Source organism: Gadus macrocephalus, chromosome 10 (genome assembly GCF_031168955.1).
Source record: "Gadus macrocephalus chromosome 10, ASM3116895v1".
NCBI classification, from domain to species: Eukaryota; Metazoa; Chordata; class Actinopteri; order Gadiformes; family Gadidae; genus Gadus; species Gadus macrocephalus.
This window is the reverse complement of record NC_082391.1, coordinates 15,050,834-15,075,126: the sequence shown is the minus strand read 5'-3', so window position 1 is coordinate 15,075,126 and position 24,293 is coordinate 15,050,834. Positions and strand designations below refer to the sequence as shown.

Here is a 24,293-nt window from a genome sequence, read left to right as displayed (position 1 = left end):
AGAGAGGGGCAAGTTAACTAAGTTAAGGCTGAGCTTTCATTCTGATATGCATTTCCTTTCTAAGATATATATATATATATATATATATATATATATATATATATATATATATATATATATTTAGTATCTCATTTTAATAATAGTTTAATAATGATGTGCCAGCCTCATAAACTGAATGATGTTATCTTGCCAACAAGCATTTTGGTTTGTTAACATGCTGAGATACTTTAAGGTTGCTTACACTCCTGCCTGTTTCCCAATGTGAATTAGCCCTATGGCTGCCTTTGCATGGGTGTCCACTACTGGAGCAAACCTTACCTTATATGGGCACTGCAAAGAGAACAGCTGAAAACGCGTCGAGTATGTTATTGTAATGGTGTTTAGATTCTGTTGGGATGGAATGCGCTAAAAATTAAGGCAATCTTTTTTGCCATTTCTTATCTGACAAAATTATGTATCCTTGTGTGTCTGTTCCAACTCTATGAAAATCTTTTGCAGGTTCAATACTTGTAGACTTCCCTTCCTCGCAGAAACTGGTTTATGTTGCATGACCTCCCAGGAGCTGTTTATGACGACGCAACTGTGTGTGTGTGTGTGTGTGTGTGTGTGTGTGGATGTGGATGTGGATGTGGATGTGGGCGTGGACATGAACAATGGTCGGTTATGCAATAGCCAACATATTCCAGAAAGGGAAACCAAAGGAATTTGAGAATAAAGAGAAACAACATTCCTCAACACAAGTTGTTTGCTTGATTCTCTCTTCATTTCCTAAATAATCTTCATTTACAACCCAAGAGGCACTTCAATAGGTAAGTTTCATGTTTGTGTGGGTATTTATTTAGTGTCAAATCACAAAGAAGGAATATTGCAACACTTATATGAGGGGTCTATATTCAAATCTGTCAAAGGATTTCTCACTATTTCTGATTTGTTGTTTTCTAGACATGGCTTCTGCAAGTAGGCTGGTGACAGACGAGGACTTTCTCTGTTCTATTTGTTTGGAAGTGTTCACAGATCCCGTGGCTCTTCCCTGCGGCCACGACTTCTGCCTAAATTGCATCACAAAACACTGGGATACCAAAGGGACATCTAGTTGCCCATTGTGTAACAAGACATTTACGGAGAGACCTTTGCTCTGCGTCAACACTCGGATTGCTTCAATAGCAGAAAAGTTTAAGGAGCCGCAGCAACCCGACATATCAGGAACAGGATATGTCCCCTGTAATCACTGCGGGGCAAACAATACAACCCCAGCCATTAAGTCATGCCTCACGTGTCTCGTTTCGTACTGTGCGACACACCTTGAGCCTCACCAAAGCATCCCGGCGTTAATGAGACACAGGCTGATCCAGCCGGTGGAGGATCTGGAGAGCAGGATCTGTAAAATCCATCACCAGCTATTGGAGTATGTTTGCAGAAATGGCCAACAAATGTTGTGTTATGCCTGTCTTCATCGAAGGCACAAAAGCCAAAATGCAGTCACGGTCGAGGTATGGATGAAAACAAAGCTGGACCAGCTGAAAGCGTCTCAAGAAAAGATTGATGAGATGATCCGACAGAGACAAGAGAAAATTTATGATTTGCAAAACTCAGTACAGACCGGCAAAACAAATGTAGAAAGGGCCAGGTCAGGCAACTGGAAGGCAATGCATGCGTCGATAAGATACATTAAGAGAAGCTTTGCTGAGCTCCAGGAAGTGCTTGAGGAAAAGCAGATGGCCTTAAAGGCACATGCTGAAGGCTTGGTTAAGGAGATCGAGAAGGAGATCGTCCAGCTGACACAGAAAAATACGAAGCTCCAGCAGCTCCAGCCCAACGACGACTGCATCCAGTTCATCAAAAGTGTCAGAAACGCCAACATCCATCCACTTGCGCTGACCAAGAACTGGGATACGGAGAGTATTGACTGTGATTACAGCAAGGTAGAGGAAGCAGTGAATCAACTGCAGATGTCGGTGATGAAGGAAGCGCATATTCTGTGTGATCCGGACCTGCCAGCGATGCAGCGGCACTCTGTGAAGGTCGTTTTAGACCCTGAGACTGCGCATCATTTATTGTCTGTGTCTGAAGACGGCAAACAGGTTCAATATGGACGGTTTGGATTCCCCTGGTTCCAACGGAGGGTTGACTGTGTGCTTAATGTTTTGGCAAAAGAGGGTTTCAATGCAAATACATTTTACCATGAAGTCCAGGTTAAAGGCAAGACCGAGTGGGATTTAGGGGTTGCAAGTGAGTCTATTAACAGGAAGGAGGAAATCAGGTTGAGTCCGCACAATGGATACTGGACCATTTGTCTCAGAAAGGGAAATGAATACACTGCTAACGCAGGGCCCGCCGTTGTCCTGAACCCCAGGAAGAAGCCCCAGAAGATCGGCATTTTTGTTAATTATGAAGTGGGTCTCGTTGCCTTTTATGATGTTGAGGAGAGTGTTGAGATCCACGCCTTCACAGGGTGCACCTTCACTGAGAAGCTCTTCCCTTTCTTCAGCCCAGGCACTGATGTGGACGGCAATGAAGCCCCCTTAATCATAACTCCTGTCATCGTTAAACAAAGGGATCACAGCTGGAGTGACGAGGAGTACGATGACCATGACGAAGACTGGGACGATGAATGATCTTGAAATTCCAAATCAATGAATGATTTACGTATTAAATACATTATTTTTCCCTACATTAGGTAGCGGTAACTTTAAAGAATTATTGTTTAATTTCATGGTTTTTAAGGATTTAAATGTTTTGGGTCAACTAACGCTTAGTGGTAAACATCTGATAGGAGCCAGCATATCTTCTAATGCAAATATCTTCTTTCTCTATGGGTGTGGCAGGAGACAGGCCATACACCTAACACTGAAATATTGCCCATGACCTTTTGTTGCGAAGTAGGAACATAGCTTGCGGTGACCCTTAATTTCAGTGGGGCAGAAACTACTGGCGTATGACCACACCCACTATTTGTTTTTGTAATATGTATATATTATATACATCTATAATATTGTATGATACATTTATATATATATGCTTCACATCACTCGCATCCTTGGTCCATATATCCCCTTGTCCTGTGCACACACTTGCTCAAAAAAGTATACATGGGAAACAAAACCCTGTACCTCGTAAAAATCAATTCTTTGTATTTTATTTTAAACTGGTTAATGTTTGGGCATTCCTTGATCTCCCCACTCAAACTGTTACATAGTCTTAAACCACATATTGAAATACAAAACATTTTCCTGGTCGTACGACGCAATTCACTTTGAAATTAAATTTTCCCCTCAAATTATAACCCCCCTCACGATCACTGAATATTTCTTGTATGTTTAAGGGTAATATGTTGATTTTAGCCTTAAACATTAGCTGAGTGGTTTGAAATTCCACCAGATCTCTGAATTTTAATAATTTTGACTGGATGAATAATGGGTTAGTTTGATCCAGATCTCACACTATGAATAGTGCGAATTGCTTTTTTTTGGAAAATAGTAAGTGAATGTAATGAAGTTTTGTACATGTTGCCCCAGACTTCCGTACAGTAACTGAGGCATGGTATGACTAGTGAACAGTAGAGAATACGGAGGGATTTTTGATCTAGAACCTGTTTAACTTTGTTTATTACATAAATGCTTCTTGATAGTTTTGATTGTACGTGTGTAATGTGTGATTTCCAAGACGAATCTGTCGTCTATTATAATCCCAAGAAATGTATTTTCGTAAACTCTTTCAATTTCAACTCTTTCAACTGTCATCAGCAAACAAAACCAACCTCAAGACATTGGAAACTATACAAATATCTTTGATATACAAGATGAACAGTTTAGGACCCAACACTGACCCCTGGGGAACGCCACAAGCAATGTCCAAATATGTTGAAGAACAATTCCCCAACTTAACAAACTGTTGCCTTTTGCTCAAATAGCTTTTAACCCAATCCAATACTATCCCCCTTATTCCATACCTTTCCAATTTATTGAATAAAATGTCATGATTGATTGTATGGAAAGCTTTTCTGATATCAATAAACACCCCTACTGCATGTTTTTTCTGTTCAATGGCGTTTGTTATTTCCTCAACTGATTCCATTACTGCAAGTGATGTTGATCTGTTGGTTCTGAATCCATATTGACTGTCATTAATTAATTTGTGCTTTTCTAAGAATGTGTCTAGTCTATTTTTGAAGATTTTTTCTAATATTTTGGAGAATTGTGGAAGTAGAGACTGGTCTGTAGTTGGCGAAGTGATGCTTGTTCCCAGTTTTGTACAGTGTTATGACCAGTTTGAAATGATAAGTTACAGATAAACGCCAATGGTTTTGAAATCCCCACAATGACTTTCTTGACCAATGTCATGTTGAGTTCATTAACATCAGTAGATGTTTTTATATTTTGTAACAATATCCAATATTTCTTTCTCCTCTACTGCTTTGAGAAACATTGAGTATACTAAATGAGAGTCCCTGTAGGGATTTCTCTCCAATAATGTATCATAACTTTCACCAGATATCCCTGGATCAGGGATTTATTCTGCCAGTTCAGGTCCAACATTTACAAAGAATTGATTAAAACTGTTAGCTACGACGACATCCATGTTATAATTTGCATTATCCTTATTTGCCTAGGGCTATTTCTTATAATACTGTTTAGTATATTCCATATTTCTTTTTTATTGTTCTTGTTATCATCTAATATTTTCTTATAATATTCGTTCTTGCTTGTTCTTATAATATTTATTTATTTATTTTTATATATTTTATATTTATTCTCTGCATCTTTAGTTCTATGTCTTATGAAATCTCTTTAAAGTTAGTTTTTTCTCTTTACAGGCATTTTGTAATCCCTATGTGATCCATGGAGATTTGGTATATTTTAGTTGTCTACTGTATTCTTGGATTGGACAGTTTCTATCATATAATAACCTAAATATTCTTAGAAATGTTTCGTATGCACCGTCAATGTCATTTGCTTGGTATATTATGTCCCAGTTCTGAGCCATTAAGTCGTTTTTTAGTGTGTTGATGGATTCTTCTGACTTCACTCGTTTGTATTCTGTTTGTTTATCTAGCTGACTTTTGTAATTGCAGTCATAGATTGTAAAGACTGGCAAGTGGCCACTGATATCATTAATCAATTGTGTTTTCGATTTTATTTGTGAATATATTATCAATCAAAGTTGCACAGTGGGATGTAATTCTACTGGGTCTGTTTTTTTTTTTCGGAATTAGTCTCATACTGTACACATTGTATTGACAAATTCATCTGTAATGTTGTGTTTATTAGGATTTAACAGGTCAATATTGAAATCTCCACAGATAAAATCTATTTTGCTATTCATTTGAGAAAACATGCCCTCTATCTAGTCCTTAAATATTAAATGCTTGACCCAGGAGCCCTATATATACAGCTTATTACATTTTTGTGTTTTTCCTTGCAGATTCCAATTGTTATACATTCCAGTAAGTTATCAACCACAGTTGTCATACAATCCAATACCCTAAAGTTTACTGAAACATCCACATATATTGCAACGCCTCCTCCACCCTTGTTTTTTCTGTTATTAAACTTTAGTTCGTAGTCTATCCTTTTGTCCGTGTCCGTGTTTCAGATATGGCAATTATGTTGAATGGTTGTGTGAATTAATTTAAATATTCCTTGAGATTATTGAAGTTTGCATACATACTTCTGCTATTGAAATGTATAATTGATAGCTTGCCCTTTGTTGTTTTCGTATTGTTAATATTCGAGAAGAAATTATTGTCCGGGTCTATGTCATGTTCCAAATCCTGTAGATTGTGATCAGAGTACTCATATGTTTTTAACTCCAGTTGGTCTTGCTCGCTTATCCTCTTATATATCTTATCCTGATATATTTGGGTGTTGATTCCAGGTGTATTTAACTGCATTCCGTCAGTGTTTGTCATGATTGTGTGTGTGTCTGCATGTTACCTCAGATTCCAGTAGATGATTATTGGTATTTGTCCAGCTCTGGGACATCTCTAATTACCAGCACTTTAGCTTCCTCCGGTGGCCCGTTGAGTTTGATGAAAACCTTGCAGGTTTTCATCAAACTCAATTGTGGAGTTTGTGGTCCTTGCAGTTTGTGGTCCAGGTGTTTTGTATTTTTTTCTGTTTCCTGAGGTAGTGTGCGTTTTTGGCTACTTCGGCGTTGCGTTTGGTGGGATGCTCATTTAGGTATACATCCGTTCCTTTCAGACGTCTGCATTCCCTCAGCAGAGCGATCTTGTGTTTTCTGTTTACAAACCGGATGATTATGGCCGATTTGTCGCTGTTATTTCTCCTCGGCAGAGGAAGGCATGCCTCGATGTTGTTGCAGTTCTGGTGTATCCCTTTGGACTGCAGGAAGGCAGCCACCTGTTGCTCCGTTGAGCCAGCATCCAGTTCACCGGGCCCCCCCTCGCTGTCAGCTGTCACCGCCCGGGCGTATGACCGGGGTTTGACTTGCAGCCCGGTGACAATAATTACATTATTGATCCTGGTGTACTGTTCTAGCTCTGCTACTTTATTCTCCAGGTCGGCAAGTTGCTTATCTTGTGGATCCGCAAAGTTTTTACCGCTTTGCGAGGTCCAGAATACTGCTCTGCTGCAGCCTGACAGCAGTAACTTCCTCCGTCAGGAAGTTGAGCGACTTCTTTATGACCTCAACATCCTCCTCCATCTGTAAATTATTTTTAGGACCAATAGCCTGATGTCCCGATTGACTCTGGATCCCTTTGAGTTGTTTTGTAGCCTAGATAGCATAGCTACCGGCCGGTGGCGTCTGCGACTCTGCTCCTACAACTTGACAAAGTTATGAATGAGTTACGCTATGAAGGATGCTAGGATGCCGCAAAGGCTATTTGATATTTTTAATGAAGCAATCATCTAGACAGGATACAAAAACAACCATTTGAAACGTCCTTAATCACAGGTGCAACACCACTCGCCACTCTGATCTAAACAACAACAGTCCTAGAATATGACCAAGGGGCAGACTACTTAACGACCATATAGGCGTCTTATAGCGCGTATTGCACGGAGGAACACGGTCGCTGAGCTGCCCTGCCCCAACATTGCATGACACGTTAAACTCAACTAGAATCGCCGCCCACCATCATCCAAAATTTGATGTCAACAGACCAAAAATAGTTGGAAAGCCTACAGAAACCATAGATAGTTAATGGGACAATCACATTATTAAAAATAAACTTGGAGCAATGATTTACTGAGGAACAACTTTTTTGGGAGCATGCTTTTGCAGGGATTTCGCTGCCCCACCTGCCCATATGGACTGCATGTGCCTGGTAGGAACTCTGTTTTGAGAAAGATGGAATTTATGTCCTGACTGCATAGTAGTGACATAGTATGTATAGTTTCCTTCTGGATATTGAGTAAGGCGCGACTTCCAGATCCTCAAGCTTGCGGAGAAGGCACTCCAGCCTGGCGGATATAACATCATCCCAGCACCGCAGAACACACCCCAACGGATCACGAGGCAACACTTCGCCACTAGAGCTGCGGATCTCGTAAGGCCTGGCCCTGTCTCTGAGACATGGATGGACATGAGGTGCTAAGATGAATGGAAGGGCGCAAACACCAACCTGCATGCCTTCGTCGCCACCCCTTCACCAACACCACCTGGACATACACTCGCGCGGAAGGCATGGGTTCGGCTCAACCGCCTCCGAACAGGCTGGGGGAGAACCCAGTCCTTCCAGAAAATGACAGGATCAAGCCCCTCAGACACCTGCCAATGTGGGGCTACCCAGACGGTCTCACACATCATCAACGAGTGCCCGACCTTTGGCGCCCCACATGGCCGTAGAGGCCTGGTACAGCTGGACGGAGAGACACTGAACTGGCTGCTGAATGTAGCAATCCCTGTGTGATCATTCTAAAGGAAATTACATGAACGACGACGACGAGTGACATAGTACTAATGGCTAATTGTTTAGTGGTTATCTTTTTCAACACAATCTCAAAGATATCCAAGAAATAAAAGGTGATTGTCGCAGTGATCTTTATGGCAATGATGCCATAAAGATCCCTTTATGGCATTGTTATGTTGTCAAGTTTAAAAATAACATAGCAATCAAAGATTACTTGTGATCAATGTGAAATTAACTTCATGACATAATTTCTCTTTTTTTCAACATTATATGTAAGATGACATGATATCAAATGTCCATGTAAATGCTAGCATGGTCTCTCAATGGTCTCTTACTTTCTCTCATTTAACAATTAACTAGAAACTCCCCCCCCCCCCCCCCTTACTTTTGCCACATGTTTTCTACATGCCTTTAGTATAATATGTGAAATGTGTGTTTATATATATATATATATATTGTGGCAACCCCAGTCGTTGGTTGCTGGGATTCTTTAATCAAACGCTCAAACAGGGTTGCGGTGCAACAGTTTTATTACGTGCAGCTCACGCAGAAAAAAAGGGTGAGGGGTCTCCGGGCACAGTCCGTCGTTGAGGTCGGCGTGGATATCGCTGATGAAGGTTACCGGGTGCTCCTCTCCTGACCGGACCTGGGGCAGAACCGCTCCAAGCCCCACCTCAGATGCGTCGGTCTGGACCACGAAGGGGAGGTTAAAGTTGGGGGTGATTAGTAGTGGCTCGGTGAGACAGCCTCCTCGACCTCCTCCGTCCACTCCACTCGGTCGGGTAGAGCCCTCCGCGTCAACTCGTGGAGGGGGCTGGCCAGTGTTGCGAACGTGGGGGATGAATCGCTGGTAGTACCCGAAGAGTCCCAGAAATGACTTCACCTGTTTCTTGGTTCTCGGCCTGGGCGAGGTCCGGATGGTCTGCACCTTTTAGTCTTGGGGTTTTACGCTGCCCCTCCCGACTCGATAGCCCAGATATGAGGCCTCTTCCCGGCCCAGGCGGCATTTTTTTGGATTTGCTGTGAGGCCGGCGGTTTGGAGCGCTCCCAGGACGGCTCGGAGGTGGTGTACCTGTAGAGACCAGGTGCTGCTGTGTATCACTATGTCGACGATGTAGGTGGCGGCATATACCCACCCTGTGGGCCCGTAGGACCCGGTCCCTCATCCGCTGGAAGGTCGCGGATGCCCCAATATACCCCGAACGGGAGGTCAGTGCACTGGTAGAGCCCGTCGGGTGTGGCGAACGCCATCTTCTCCCAGGCCCGCTGGGTGAGGGGGACCTGCCAGTATCCCTTTTCTAAGATCTAGGGTGGATATGAACCGGGCCGGGCCCAGTCGCTCTATCAATTCATCTATCCGGGGCATGGGGTAGGCGTCGAATAAGGTGCGGTGGGGGGAGGGTTGGCTCTCCCAAACGTCAAAGGCGATGTCGATCAGCCCTCTCGGTCGTCTGCCGTAGAGTAGTTCGGCCGAAGCTCCGCCCCTAATAGTCTTTAAAAAATGGGGCAGTCCCGTCCAATTAAAAGTGGCATGGGAAGGTTCGGCACCACCCCTGGACCGTGAAGGTCCCCTTCGGGTTTGTACGGTGATGTGCTTCGTTGGATATGTCTCTGTCTGGCCGTGGATGCAGCCCACCTCGACCTTATGTCTGGGAGTTCCGTCGGCCAGACCGGGTCGGATCAAGGTGCCCACGCTCCCTGAGTCGAGAAGGGCGTGGGTGTGGGCATAGACACGTCCCCTGCTCTGGGACAATGACGTGCAAGGTGGCCCTTCTGGCCGCAGGTGTAGCACCTCCACTCCTCTCTCGGAGTCGAAGGGGCGGTGCCTCTGCGGGCCATGGTGCTCTGAGTCGGGTAGGCTGGGGAGCGGAAGGGCGGGGCCTGGGAGCACGGGGTCTCTGCCTTCCATCCTCGTCGCTCTGTCCACGTCTCGCCCCCTCCGGGAGGCAGGACTGTTCCTCCGCACAGCCGCTGGGTGACTTGGTGGTTTTACCAGGAGTTTGATGAGGTCATTCACCGATCTGGGTTGGTTGCCGGAGGCCCAACGTTTGGCACCGGGGGGCAGAGATCGGATGCAGCGGTCTATCTATGGGCTTGGATGCTGTGTCCATAATGATCGAGGATGGCCCGCTTGAGCGTGGGATAATGCCCCGCCTGGAGGGGGGTGATATCCCGGTTGGCTCGTTGTGCTTCCCCGGTCAGGAAGGGCGCCAGGATGTAGCCCCACTGGTCTGCAGTCCGCTCGAAGATCTCGAGGTACGCTTCGATGTCGTCGTCCGGTCCCATCTTGGTTGGCCGCTTCGTGGGGGCGGCGTAGGCAGGTTCCCAACCGAGCTGCTCGGCCATCCGGATCATACACCTCCGCAGTAAGTCGATCTCCTCGTCCCTCGTTGCGGGTTGTTTGGCTGGCTGCATCCTGGTTCGGTTCTGGGTTAGCCAAGGGATCGCGTTGCCTGCATTCTCCACCGCTGTGGCAACCCCGGCCGTCGTTGGCTGGGATTCTTTAATCAAACGCTCAAGCAGGGTTGCGGTGCAACGGTTTTATTATGGGCAGCTCACGCAGAAAAAAGGGAAATCATGAAGTAACTCAGGTTTCTTTCACAATGGGGCAAAAGGGTGAGGGGTCTCCGGGTCTGGTCCGTCGTTGAGGTCGGCGTGGATATCGCTCCCGGCATCTCCCGCTCAGTCCTGTGGGGAAGCGTTCCAGCGATAATGCGATATGCTGCGTTCGTCCCTTACCATGACTGTCTCCAACTCATCTTCCTCCTCGTCTGCCGCATGCCCCATACAGCAGGTCCAGACCTAGTACTGAAGGGAAATTCAAATTGAGCCGAAGTACTTAGGCGGGCAGAGCCAGGCTAGGTGTGATGGGGGATGAGGATGAAAGTTCGTAGTAGGGCGTCAGGACAAACACAGACACAGTTCAGTTCAAGGACTCAGTCCCAAGGACTCAACAAGTGTCCGTGTCTCCTGGATCTCCCAGGTACGATGAAACATGAAACAAAGAAAAAGTGCAGTATCAGTCATGGGGGAGGCATTGTCACAGCCTCCAACAGTAATAATAATCAACTATGGTTTGTAATTGTAATTGAAATGATCATACAAAAATAAATCGCTTGATTCGAAAATGGTTCTATCAGTAATCAGTCATCATAGTTCTCAATAAACTTTGTGTGAATGAATGAATGATTGAACCTTTGTTCAAAAATAAAACAAAACAAATAAAATGTTCTAAAGCTGAGCAGTTGTGTCAAGAAGGCCTAGCATCTTTCGAAGACTAACCTCTCGTGAAAATAAAGGAATGAAAATAACAAACACTCAAACACTCCCTACTCTTCACCCCGTATCAGTTAGTTTGCGTGCCAAATCTAACGAGTGTCATTCCAAGTTGGTGTTATTGTTGGTTTCCGACACTGAATCGCATATGCGGCTGAGTTCTTCAACACTCTTCGCCTGTAACTTCTTCAATAGTTCCCTCATTTTGTCTGAGCGGTTTTCTTCCCCTACTCTCTCGTTGGAGCGGTCACGGTACATCTTTCGAGGGGCTTTACATTCTCTCTGCCTGTCGGACTGAATGAATCGTTCTCTATCCCTGTTGGACTGGGGGAATCTTTCTCGTTCCCTGGCCATTTCCTTCTTCTCGTCAGCCAGGAATCGAATCCTGACTTCTTCATCTCGATCCACCTTTTCTCCGACTTCCTTGATCTCTGCCATTGTGCAGCTACTGTTGTCCCAGCTGGGAAGCCTTGTCTTTACTCCCCTTCGGATCTCATATGTTAGGCGAAGTTTTTCTTCGGTTCCTTGCAAATCATGTCTGTCGTTGAAGAATCTAGACAGAGTCTCGCTAATTGAATAAATGTCAATATCTCTAACCTCCAATTCAAAATAATCTTGTTCAATTGGTTCAGACGCACTTTGATTGCTATCTTTTTCCTCCTTTTCTGCCTTCTTTCTGCCTTTACCTTTCGGCATTTTTTCTATCTTTTTCTATCTAGGTAAAGCTAAAAAAAACTAAAACTAGCGACCAATCGCTGATTAGAAAGAAACCAATAGACGTCTCCCACGGAGCTCGGTATGCCAACAACAGATGATGGCACACTTTTTCCCTCTTCGATTAAAAAAAACAATATGTGATTCCTCGGCGGGGATCAAAAACAATATCTGATTCCTCGGCGGGGATCAAAACAACATAGCACAAACAAAAAAACTCTAGCGATTCATGTAACCTCACCAGTGAATTCAATACAAATACGGTTTCACTCCTTGTCCAGCAAGTCGTAAAACAAAACCCCTGAGCAAACCAAACGTCTTAAGTTGTATTCAGGACACGTACATTGACAAACTAGCAAAGATGAACAAATCACTTGAATTACATGCTATTACAATATTCTAGGACTGTAGCCCAGCTTCTGGGACTCTAGCCCAGCTTCTAGGACTCTAGCCCAGCTTCTAGGACTCTAGCCCAGACCAAAGGCCTTATTCAACAAATTCAAAAGAGTTTCATATGGCGTATATTCAGTGATTAGGCCTAAAAAAAAATTTTGTTTGGTTCCGGTTTCCGACCGACCCTGTCAATTTATGTGCGACCCAAATTATTTTATGAGCTTTATAAAAAAATAAATAAAAAATAATAATAATAATAATTTTTTGATGCAAACTATAATTACGTTTTGGTACAGCACCTCTTCATTCTGTACAAGGATGAGCGAATTTTCTCGTTTTTAAATTAAAACAACCTACCTATCATTCGCTGCCGCTGGAAAAAATAAAATAAAAAAATAAAAAAAATTCCCTACCTACCCATGACCTCAACTGACAACCAACAGGAACCAAACTTTTTTTTTTTTTAGGCCTTATTGAGCTCTTAATCACTAATACAGGTTCTCACTTCGTCAAGCTCTTAATGACACAACTTCATTACTCAGCAAATGTAGTGCAGCCTAATAGTAAAACAAATAATAATAATCAGTTATGTGTGTGTAGATTATTTTAAGATTACTTTCTTGTTCTTTTCTCTTGGTCGAGAGTGTGGAATGAGATTCAGTCACCGTTGATTCCCACGTGGTGCATGGAGATGCGCTGGTTCAGCCGCGTTGTGGATGCGGGTCCCTCAGCAGGGCAGGCGTTGATCAGACGTCTTCCCAGGCAGGGCGCGCGGTCTTCTCGATCACAGGGCAATCTTCAGAGGCAATCGTCTTCTCACTCCTCTCTCTTCAAGACGGTGTCACGGCACCAAATGTTAGATTTCAGCTTATTTCTAAACTGTTCGGACAGACTCTGCGTTGTGTATTTTCAGTCGTAGTAGTAATTCTTGAAGTCGAAATCAAAGCAGCTTGACAGGTTGGATCAGAGGGTTGAATAAATGGTTTATTCCAGGATGTAATACAGCGAGATACAGACTTAGGTTGAATAATCTATAGTGGACCCATTGAGGAGCCGTTTGATGACTTGTTCCTTGGCTGTCGAACCCTCTTCTCGTCGAACCAAAGGGTTGGGGATATATATTCATATATCCCCTTTTTGTATTATACAAAAAGGGGATATATGAATAACACGAAAACAGACGCACTCTCAGCATTGATAAGGTATCTGGCCCTGGCTATGTCCCGGAGGACCAGGTCGGTTCAACCTTGTTGAGACATAACAATGGCAGAATGTTGGGGAACACCTTGTATCAGTATGAGAGGCCCTGGCCTGTCCCTAGACTAGAAATGTGACAGAGAAACAGAGAGACACTAAAATACACCAACATTCTACAACCACTTACCAAAATCGAGATCGTGTTGTGAGTGCTACATGGTTTGCTAGGTACTCATGGCTTACTGGTATCATTACTAGCAATCGACTGTATTGCTGGCCCTGTTTGCTCTTGAATAATGGCAAATCTCCATCGTGGGCTGTTCATGGTTTCACTGATGTGAAAAATCTTGATAGGGCAACCAAACGTCACTACAAGTGTCAAGATCACGTTGGTGCTGCTGCCCGCCTTTCCTTGCTAGGCACCCTGCTTATAGATCAGGTTGTTTGAAATAATGTTCTTGTTCTTTTACTAGTTTGTTACTCTGACCATTCTGTTTGGTATTGTGGAAAGGGTGAATGATTCAGAGCATGAGCATCACTTTTGATCTTGAGTCTTTTCTTCAAACAATTGTAACAGAAAATAAACATAGCTAAATAACAACCAATAACTTCAGTCATTGAGGTCAAAAATAGGCCCAATGATAGGCCCAGATTGTTTTATTTACTTTTACAAATCAAGAGTAGGCCTGATTTGACTAATGGGCTTTGCATCCTTTCCTTCTGCCCTCACAGTCCATTTCAAAGACATGCTGCCCACCAGCTTTCAAATTACAGTGATGCCACTGGTGGCTTTGTATCAATTTTATTCACATAACTATACCTCTCTACTATTTTGTAGTTCACCAAAAAACCCTGAAACAACTTGAGTCTCACATTCTTATGCCACCATACACCAACAGTGCAAGCAGGCCAATGGCAACCAAGCGCGCAGTCCTTCCTCCCTCACTTTAAAAACCACCAGCCCCCACTGATAAATATTTATATATATTTATAATAACTGCAATGACAATGATGTGTGCACAGTCAATTATCCTTTTAAATACAATTTAAAAAAAAGAGACGAATGTTTTGAGTTTCCAACCTGAATTCTCTGGTGTCTATAGTGGATTTCGGAAGGCCACACCCCAGGACGTCTCTCTGTCTCGCTCTTTTACATGAGCTCACTAATTTTACGTGCGGGTGAGCCTTATTTGTTTCTCCTGTCAAGCCCGTGGGCCTCCTAAGCTATTGCCAACGTTCAGGCAGTGGCGCAATATCCAGTTCCGACAAAGAAAGAACTCATGCGTTACCTTGGTCTGATAGGTTACTATCGTAGTTTCTGTAGGAATTTTGCGACAGTTGTGGCGCCTCTCACTAACTTGCTGAAGGCTAAGGAACAGTTTGTCTGGTCATCCGCTTGCCAAGAAGCATTTGAGCAGGCTAAAAAGCTCTTGTGTACTGCTCCGGTTCTTGCGGCTCCCCGCTTAGACAGGCCATTCACAGTCTACACTGATGCTAGTCATGTGGGGGCGGGGGCCGTACTAATGCAAGAGGACAACCTGGGCAAAGATAAACCTGTTAGCTTCTATTCCAAGAAATTCAACTCTTATCAGCTAAATTACTCGGTCATTGAAAAGGAAGCATTGGCTTTGATTTTAGCTTTACAACATTTTGATGTTTATGGGGGGGTTGTACCCCCCTGGTTATTTATACAGACCATAACCCTCTGACTTTCTTACATTCTTTACAGTGTCCAAACCAGAGATTGATAAGATGGTCACTGTTCCTGCAATCCTATACCCTGGACATTCGTCATGTTAAATGGACGGAGAACGTGGTGGCCAATGAGCTGTCACGGGCTCCTCATGACTGAGGTCTGGTCTCCGTTGGTCCTTTTTGCCTCTGTCTGTCTTGCACCCCTTAAAGTGCTTCCTTGGATCCGGTTTCTGGGGTGGAGGCCTTTGACAGTGGGCAGGCGGCCATTTGAGTGGAGGTTTGGTGTGGTGGAGCGTGGGTAGTATATTTATCTAGTGTAAAATGGGTTGCCGGTGATCCCTTTGGGACCCCGTCTTTATGGGGGGGGGGGGTTGTGATGGTTCCCTGTACATTGTGTATTATTGTGGTTTGTTGTTGCACTCTTGGGTTCTATGGTTATTGGTTGTGGTTTGTTGTTTGCTTTGTCCCCTATTCATTCTGTTTTCTAGTTGTTTCTAGGACTGGGGAGCAGTGACATAATTGATTGGCCATCAAGAGCAATTGGCGTGCACCTGGGCCCGGGTGCCAACGCCCTATAAAAGCCTGCTTCCCCAGTCCTTCCCTGGCTGTTCTTTTCATTCCCTATTCAGCGCCCCAGCCCTGCACACCTCAACACTTCTGTTGAAACAACACACACACACACACATATAACCCACTCATGCATACACACTCCACACTACTGATTTACTGACTTCCACATCCCATATTTTGAATCATGATTTGAACACTTGGTTTATTTGATAAATACTTCATTTGTTTGGAAAACTGTTGTCTCCCATCTTTTTTGTTGCGTAGCTTGGCGCCCCTAGGCCAGGTGCATAACATGTGTGCACAGACGATTATCCTTTTAAATACAATTTAAAAAAGAGACGAATGTTTTGAGTTTCCAACCTGAATTCTCTGGTGTCTATAGTGGATTTCAGAAGGCCACACCCCAGGACGTCTCCCTGTCTCGCTCTTTTACATGAGCTCACTAATTTTACATGCGGGTGAGCCTTATTTGTTTCTCCTGTGAAGCCCATGGGCCTCCTAAGTAACTTGGATAACTTAGTTAAGGCTGAGCTTAGCTTTCATACTGATATGCATTTTCTTTCTAGGATAGTTATATGTGCATATGTGGTATATGGGATATTTATTCTATATTTAGTATATAAAAAAAAAAAGTGAGTTAACTATGACTTTAATGTGATTAATCGTGATTAAATATTTTAATCGCTTGACGGCACTAATATATATATATATATATTTATCTCGCAGTACAATATGTCATTGTTTAATAATGATATGCCAGCCTCATAAACTGAATGATGTTATCAACTTGCAAACAAGCATTTTGGTTTGTTAACATGCTGAGATGCTTTAAGGTTGCTAACCCTCCTGCCTATAGCTAACACTTAGCCCTATAGCCGGCTTTGCATGGGTGTCCACTACTGGAGCAAACCTTACCTAATATGGGCAATGCACAGAGAACAACTGAAAACATGCCCAGTATGTTATTGTAATGGTGTTTGGATTCAGTTGGGATAGAATGTGTTAAAAATTAAGCCAATCATTTTTGCCATTTCTTATTTGACAAAAATACGTATCCAAGTGTGACTATTCCCAATCTTTTGCAGGTGCAATAATTGTAGATTTCCCTTCCCCGCAGAAACTTGCTTGAGTTGCTTGACTTTCCCAGGAGCTGTTCATGTCGAGGCAAATGTGTGTGTGTGTGTGGGTGGGCGTGGACATGTACAACTGTGGGTTGTGCAGTAGCCAACATATCGCAGAAAGTCAAACCAAACTAATTTGAGACTAAAGAGAAACGACAATCGGTCCTCAACAAAAGTTGTGTGCTTGATACTGTTTTAATTTCCGAAATAATCCTCATTTACAACCCAAGAGGCATTTCAATAGGTAAGTTTCATGTTTTTGTGTGATGGCTTCGCTGTCAAAACACAAAGAGGGAATTGTGCAACGCTTAGTTTATTAGGGGTCTACATTCAACTCTGTCAAAGTGTTTTTCCCACTAATTCTGTTTTGTTGTTTTCTAGCCATGGCTTCTGCAAGTAGGCTGGTGACAGACAAGGACTTTCAATGTTCTACTTGTCACTGTGTGTTCACTGATCCTGTGGCTATTCCCTGTGGCCACAACTTCTGCCTAAATTGTATCACAACACACTGGGATACCAACAGGCTATGCAGTTGCCCATTTTGTAACAAGACATTTACGGACAGACCTTTGCTCTGCGTCAACAATCTGATTGCTTCAGTAGCAGAAAAGTTTAGAGAGCCGCTGCCGCAGCAACCCGTCATTTCAGGAGCAGGATATATCCTCTGTAATCTCTGCGGGGCAAACAATACGACCCCAGCCATTAAGTCATGCCTCATGTGTCTCCTCTCGTACTGTGCGACACACCATGAGCCTCACCAAAGCACCCCGGCGTTAATGAGACACAGGCTGATCCAGCCGGTGGAGGATCTGGAGGGCAGGATCTGTAAAATCCATCACCAGCGTTTGGACTATGTTTGCAGCAATGACCAAAACATATTGTGTTATGAATGTCTTGATCGAGACCACAAAAACCATAACACAGTCAAGCTTGAGGTGTGGATGAAAACAAAGCTGGACCAGCTGAAAGATTCTCAAGAAAAGGTTGATGAGTTGATCCGACAGAGATAGGAGAAAATTATTGATTTGCAAAACTCAATACAGGCCGGCAAAACAAATGTAGAAAGGGCCAGGTCAGGCAGCTGGAAGGCAATGCATGCGTCGATAAGATACATTAAGAGAAGCTTTGCTGAGCTCCAGGAAGTACTAGACGACAAGCAGTCAGCGGTAGAGGCACATGGTAAAGGCTTGGTTAAGGAGATCGAGAAGGAGATCGTCCAGCTGACACAGAAAAATGCGGAGCTCCAGCAGCTCCAGCCCAACAACGACTGCATCCAGTTCATCCAAAGTGTCAGAAACGTCCGGATCGATCCACCTGCATTGACCAAGGACTGGGATGCGGAGAGTATTGACTGTGATTACAGTAAGGTAGAGGAAGCAGTGAATCAACTGCAGATGTCAGTGATGAACGAAGCGCTTATGCTGTGTGATCCGGAACTGCCAGAAATGCAGCGGTTCTCTGTGGAGGTCGTTTTTGACCCAGAGACTGCACATAATTTATTGTCCGTCTCTGAAGATGGCAAACAGGTTCAATATGGACAGTTTGGATTGACAGTCCCCCGTAACCCACAGAGGTTTGAATGTGTGCATAATGTTTTGGCAAAAGAGGGTTTCAAAGCTAATTCATTTTACTATGAAATCCAGGTTAAAGGCAAGACCGAGTGGGATTTAGGGGTTGCAAGTGAGTCTATTAACAGGAAGGGGGAAATCAGGTTGAGTCCACAGAATGGCTACTGGACCATTTGGCTCAGATAGGGAAATGAATACACTGCTAACGCAGGACCCGCCATTGTCCTGAACTTCACGAAGAAGCCTCAGAAGATCGGCATTTTTGTTAATTATGAAAAGGGTCAAGTTGCCTTTTATGATGTTGAGGAGAGTGTTGAGATCTACGCCTTCACAGGGTGCACCTTCACTGAGAAGCTCTTCCCTTTCTTCAGCCCAGGCGCTGATGTGGACGGCAATAAAGCCCCCTTAATCATAACTCCTGTCATCGTTAAAAAAAGGGATCAAAGATGGAGTGACGAGGAGTACGATGACCATGACGAAGACTGTGATGACTGATCTTGAAATACCAAATCAATTAATGTTTTCCATATTAAATACATTTCTTTTCGCTATATTAGGTAGTGGTCATTTTAAAGGATTATTGTTTAATTTCATGGTTTTTAAGGATTGAAAGAAAAAAGTTAGGGGCCAACTACCCTTAGTAGTAAACATCTGATAGGAGCCAGCGTATCTTCTAATGCAAATATCTTCTTTATCTCAATGGCTGTGGCAGGAGACAGGCCATACTAACACTGAAATATTGCCCATGACCTTTTGTTGCAGAAATAGGAACTCTGTTTTGAGAAGGATAGGATTTATCTCCTGACTGTATGGTAGAAACATAGTAGTAGTGGCTAATTGTTTAGTGTTATCTTTTTCAACACAATCTCAAATCAACAAAAAAGATCTGAAGATATCCAAGAAATTAAAGGAGATTGCTGCATCAATCTTTATGGCAACGATGCCATAAAGATCTCTTTATGGCATTGTTATGTTGTCAAGTTTAAACATTGCATAGCAATCAATGACTACTAGTGATCCATGTGAAATTTACTTCATGAGTTTATGTCTGTTGATTTCACCATCAAATGTATATTGACTATTGATTGCATTGTTATGAATATTTTTACTGTTATCTTCTTTGATTTTTCTTTTTCTCCATTAAATATTCTCTGTTTATCAAATGCATTTTTGATTAATATGTTGGTGGTTGCTCTTTTCTTTTATTAAATATTAGAAAATAAAATGGGCACTTAAATGCTAGCATGATCTCTCAATGGACTCTTTCTTAATGGATATACCTAGCCTATATAATACCTGCAATGACAATGATGTATGCAGACATTTATTATTTTAAATACAGATTTCCCAACAGTATTCTCTGGTGTCTGTAGTAGATTTGAAAAGGTGGGGAACTCTGGATATCAAACACACCGATTCACACTATGCAAGTGGACCCCTGGCATAGTCGTTTAGCACAGGTTAATTTTGGGCTTGTACATTATAACATCACATTGCAATTACCGCGATTTCGGAATGCCACACCCCAGGACGTCTCTCTCTCGCTCTTTTACATGAGCTGACTCGTTTTACATGAGGGTGTGCCTTATTTGTTTTTCCTGGCATGCCAGTGGGCCTCCTTACCTTTGGTTTTTGTAATATGTTTTGTTTTTTACTGTTGCTAGCTAGGCTTGCTTAAGCAGTCGCCTTTCTGGTAAGTTTCTTTCCTATGGCCTGACGTTCGTTCCACTTAACCTTCCCTTTGTGTTTTCCACCACATGTCTGTGAATCAACTACCGGTTGTTTTTCTAGATTAAATCCACACGTTTTCACACGCAGCGCAAACGCAGCGCTTGTCGGATAATTACTCCTACGACAGCTGCTCAATTGTGCTCCTACGCAACAAAAACAAAAACACAAGAATCGTATCAAATCTAGTCAACGGGGAGAAACATCCCTCTGCAACAAATCACAGGATGTTTTCACTTCACCGCTAATCTCTCTCTAGGGTGAGGCCGAGCGCCCGTCCGGAAGGGAGCGATCCCGGGCTGGCTTTGGGTGCTAACATCCACAGATGAAATGGATCAAGCTATTCACAACCTGGCGGCAGTGATTGTTTCCCCTCCCGCACAGTTGGAGAGGGAACTGAAGGAACCCGTGATGGCCAATGTTCTATCTCTCCACACTCAATTTATATTACCTCCCGTCAGGTTTCAGAGGGGTCCTTTATACCCGAAGCCAGCGCCGGGGCCATAATGGGAGCGTGCTCATTTGTGTTTGTTTGCTGGGTTGTTTTCCGAGGCGGAAATTAATCCAGACGTCTTGGTCCGCCCTCCTTTTGGGGTTTTTTCTTACTTTGTGAAGGAAAGGGCCCAGTTCTGCCTAATTGTATCGTATATTATTCCCTGTTTTTGCTTATTCGGTCGTTTGTGTGTGAATTTGTAACCGTCTGTGGGAATGGGTGAATGTGAGGCATTCGTTTATTCAAAGGGCTGTTGAATGGGAACTGTGCTTAGAAAAGCACTAGCCTATATTAATAAAGACCATTCATCATCGAGGCAGCTTCTAATATTCATTAATTTCTAAACAGTATTTGATATTAAATATACACCAGTTCTAACGGTGATTCACTGGTTTTGTAACACAAAATGTAATGAAAGATTACATTTCATGGATGTCAGGCTTTTTATTCTTTGGTAGCCTATGGTTTTATTCAAATCTTACAATATTACTTTTTCTGTTTCTGTTGCGTCATGCGTTCTTGTATCATGAGCTGCAGTCACCATGAATTGACAAAAACATACAGTCAGAGAATCTGAGTGTGTGAGCAGCACACATAAATTAGGAACAGCAACACATTAAATATGTCAGATTAGAGTATAATTAGGGATACAATATACTTTAGGCATACGAATGTAGGATGTGTGTGTGTGTGTGTGTGTGTGTGTGTGTGTGTGTGTGTGTGTGTGTGTGTGTGTGTGTGTGTGTGTGTGTGTGTGTGTGTGTGTGTGTGTGTGTGTGTGTGTGTGTGTGCACTCGCACCCCTCCATAACAAAGTGCCAAATGAGATTCATAAGGAGGATACTAACAAGGCTAGCTCCACAGCCCTTCATGAGACGGTGCCCCATCTAGTGTCGACCTCAGAGGGCCTTTGGGGGCAGGAGACTGGGAGAGACCCACCAGCAACCTGCAGCCAGGGCCATCCCAACCCGGCACCTCCATCCCCGGGATGTGCTTCCTCGATCTTGTCCCCGACAGCAGCAGATGCCACGGTCACGGCCAGGGAATGCTAAACACTCTCCACTGAATGTCTATCGGGCGTAGCGTGGAGCGTTCCGGAAAACTGGAGTCATCATCTTTTATATCCGCAGGCAATGACCGCAGTGGTGTCACTAAGGTTAACAGGCTGGCTATGTTGTGATGCTCTTACTGACAGGCCATTAAGGAGTCACTTCAGGGATGCATGGGACTCACCAATGTGCTGGGTCGACGCATTTTACACGCACCGTGGTCTTGTGAGACTAACCCGATCTCATGAGTTCACGTTTGGTTACTCTCTGCAGATCGGTCTGGTCTTAAAGAGGTATGACACGACCAAGCTGTCCCAGGCTGGCCCTGTGTCCTTGAGGGGCCATTCTCCACCTGTCCACCAGATGTCCTCAGACTCTTACCCTTGCTGTACAGACCCGGCCACTCCCATCTGCCATCACCTCGTTCCCCTCACCTGAGCTTCCTTGTCCATCTCCCCACCTGCACCTCGTTCACTCATCAGTCCCTCCCCATATATACCTGGTCACTTGCTTTGTTCTCTTGTTGGAGCATTACAAGTACCATGGTTAGCGGTGTCGTTTTTTTCTGTGCATGTTGGTGGTTTGAGTTGTCCTTATTAAGCCCTGTTAATGTTACTCTGATTTCACATTTATGGGTCCTATCCCTTGTGTTTCTGCTGAACTGCTGTCACCACTCTAGACACAAACACTGCTCAGTGGCGGGAGTTTGTTTGACCAACAACAGGACTTCATCACTACTCTAGTTACTATAACTATCTGCAGTCTAAACTAATGATCAAACATTAAATAGTATTTGGGACTCGGCATAAGTTGGTATCTAGAGTACATAAAAACACAAATTACAGCTTAGTATTTTTAATATTGAATATGTTTCACTAAATATTCAGTATACTTTTTGCTGTGGTAGGAAAAAGTCACTTTCTATTTTCTGTGTTTTTCTGGGGGGCATCTTGCTTCAAAGGAATTTATAATTTCAAGGAATTTTACAATTTGTTTGTTTATTTTAATCTATTACTTATACTACTGCTACTACTATGATTACTATTACTAATAACAATAATGCAACAATAAATTGTTCAAGTACACAGATAATAAGTACATTCAAACATAATGAAGAATAAAGTCTGCTCGTTGTTATTCATATCATGGGACCTTATAAAAACCCTATCACGTTATTTATAATGTCGGACCTTTTGTTTGTGTCATAGCTTGAGGCTTCACATTAAATGGAGGTTAACATCACTATTGTTTCATTTTGTTCTATCAAATTACCTTTTTCCATCATCTCCATTTTGTCACGGTTGATTTATGCGCTGGTCAGCGGAGGACAATGCCGTAGCGAGCCCTGTGCCAGGATGGGAGAACCTTTTTCTATGTTCTTATTTTAAACATTTGCTGAATTAATAATGAACGAATGGTGAACCCACATAGCATTGTTATGCAACTCCGGGACCTTCGAAACCAATTAGTGTCACCGGGCCAATGGAGAACATTTAGCAACACCTCTCTGCCTTAAGGCCTCTTTACTCCCCACTGCTCATAATGCAAATAATTAGGAGGCCCTTCTTTGATAAGATGGCACGCTGTCACTGATTAAAATAACTCATTCATTAAAATAACTCATTCACACGCACGCACATACACATGCATACACACACGGATACACACACACACACATGCATATGCATGAATGTACACGCACGTGTGTATTAAAGGTGTTATTTGTGAATATGGAGGGGCATAGAAAGTAAGAGAACTAAAGGGATTATCGCACACACACAGGCATGTCGGAACGGAGCTTGATAAAGACAGTCAGACAGACAGACAGAAAGATAGACAGTTCCTTGCCTGTGACAGGTTGGCTTGCATGCAGGCGCCAAAGTCATGGGAGTCGTGATTGACGGGTGTTGTTGGCATAGCGACAGGCGGACAGACACGCAATCTCAGCTGAACAGCGCTCCCCTTTTGAGCAGTGTGACCTCCAAACAGTCCAGGCAGCGAGCGCCTCCGGCTACCGCCAGCTAATATAACAAACAGAAAAGACTAATCGACCACAGGTTACTGCTTATGGATATTCTACAAAATAATGGGATTACACTTTATCTTTCACTAGCAGGTACTTGATGTGAGCTGCGTCTAAATTGAATTCTGCTCTACAGGCCCCCAAATTTTTTATATATTCTGTCACACTGCAAGCATCAAGCAACAACTTTCTGTTGAGCTGAAGGCAGTGTAGGAGCACTAAGTGGAGATTGTGTTTGTGCTGAGACTAGGGATCTGCACAGATCAGCATTGAAATCTGCGTTTTCGTACAGACAAAATGTCTGTTTCTCTATACCTCTGGTATACCGAGGCCTCCACAGTAGTCTCAAAAATCTGATTAATGTCCAAAGCCTGATGGCAGACGGCTCAAATCTGGGAGGACAGGGTATTTCACTCTCTTTCGCTTCACATTTGTTTCGAGCAATCGGGTTGCTCGAGGCGGGGATCTGAGGGGAAGTGGCGAACAGTTGGGATGTGTGTTAAAAAGTGTCTGCGGAGGTTCCAAATCAACCCTGGCCAATGTAGAAACACACTGCGATAGAATATCTACCGAAATAGGGGGTTGGGCGTAACG

At 43.5% G+C, this 24,293-nt stretch overlaps 2 protein-coding genes and 1 pseudogene across 2 annotated transcripts; all 3 read left to right on the top strand.

Annotated features, from left to right (window-relative positions):
- Positions 1-660: 660 nt before the first annotated feature.
- On the top strand, positions 661-4,258 carry LOC132465861 (nuclear factor 7, brain-like). Its single transcript, XM_060062724.1, has 2 exons — positions 661-809; positions 943-4,258. The coding sequence occupies exon 2, from the start codon at positions 945-947 to the stop codon at positions 2,613-2,615; it is 1,671 nt and encodes a 556-aa protein (XP_059918707.1). The 5' UTR covers positions 661-809; positions 943-944; the 3' UTR covers positions 2,616-4,258.
- Positions 4,259-15,708: 11,450 nt separating this feature from the next.
- On the top strand, positions 15,709-17,849 carry LOC132465860 (E3 ubiquitin-protein ligase TRIM47-like). Its single transcript, XM_060062723.1, has one exon. The coding sequence runs from the start codon at positions 17,223-17,225 to the stop codon at positions 17,847-17,849; it is 627 nt and encodes a 208-aa protein (XP_059918706.1). The 5' UTR covers positions 15,709-17,222.
- Positions 17,850-17,930: 81 nt separating this feature from the next.
- Positions 17,931-18,902, top strand: LOC132465859 (zinc-binding protein A33-like; annotated as a pseudogene).
- Positions 18,903-24,293: the final 5,391 nt, after the last annotated feature.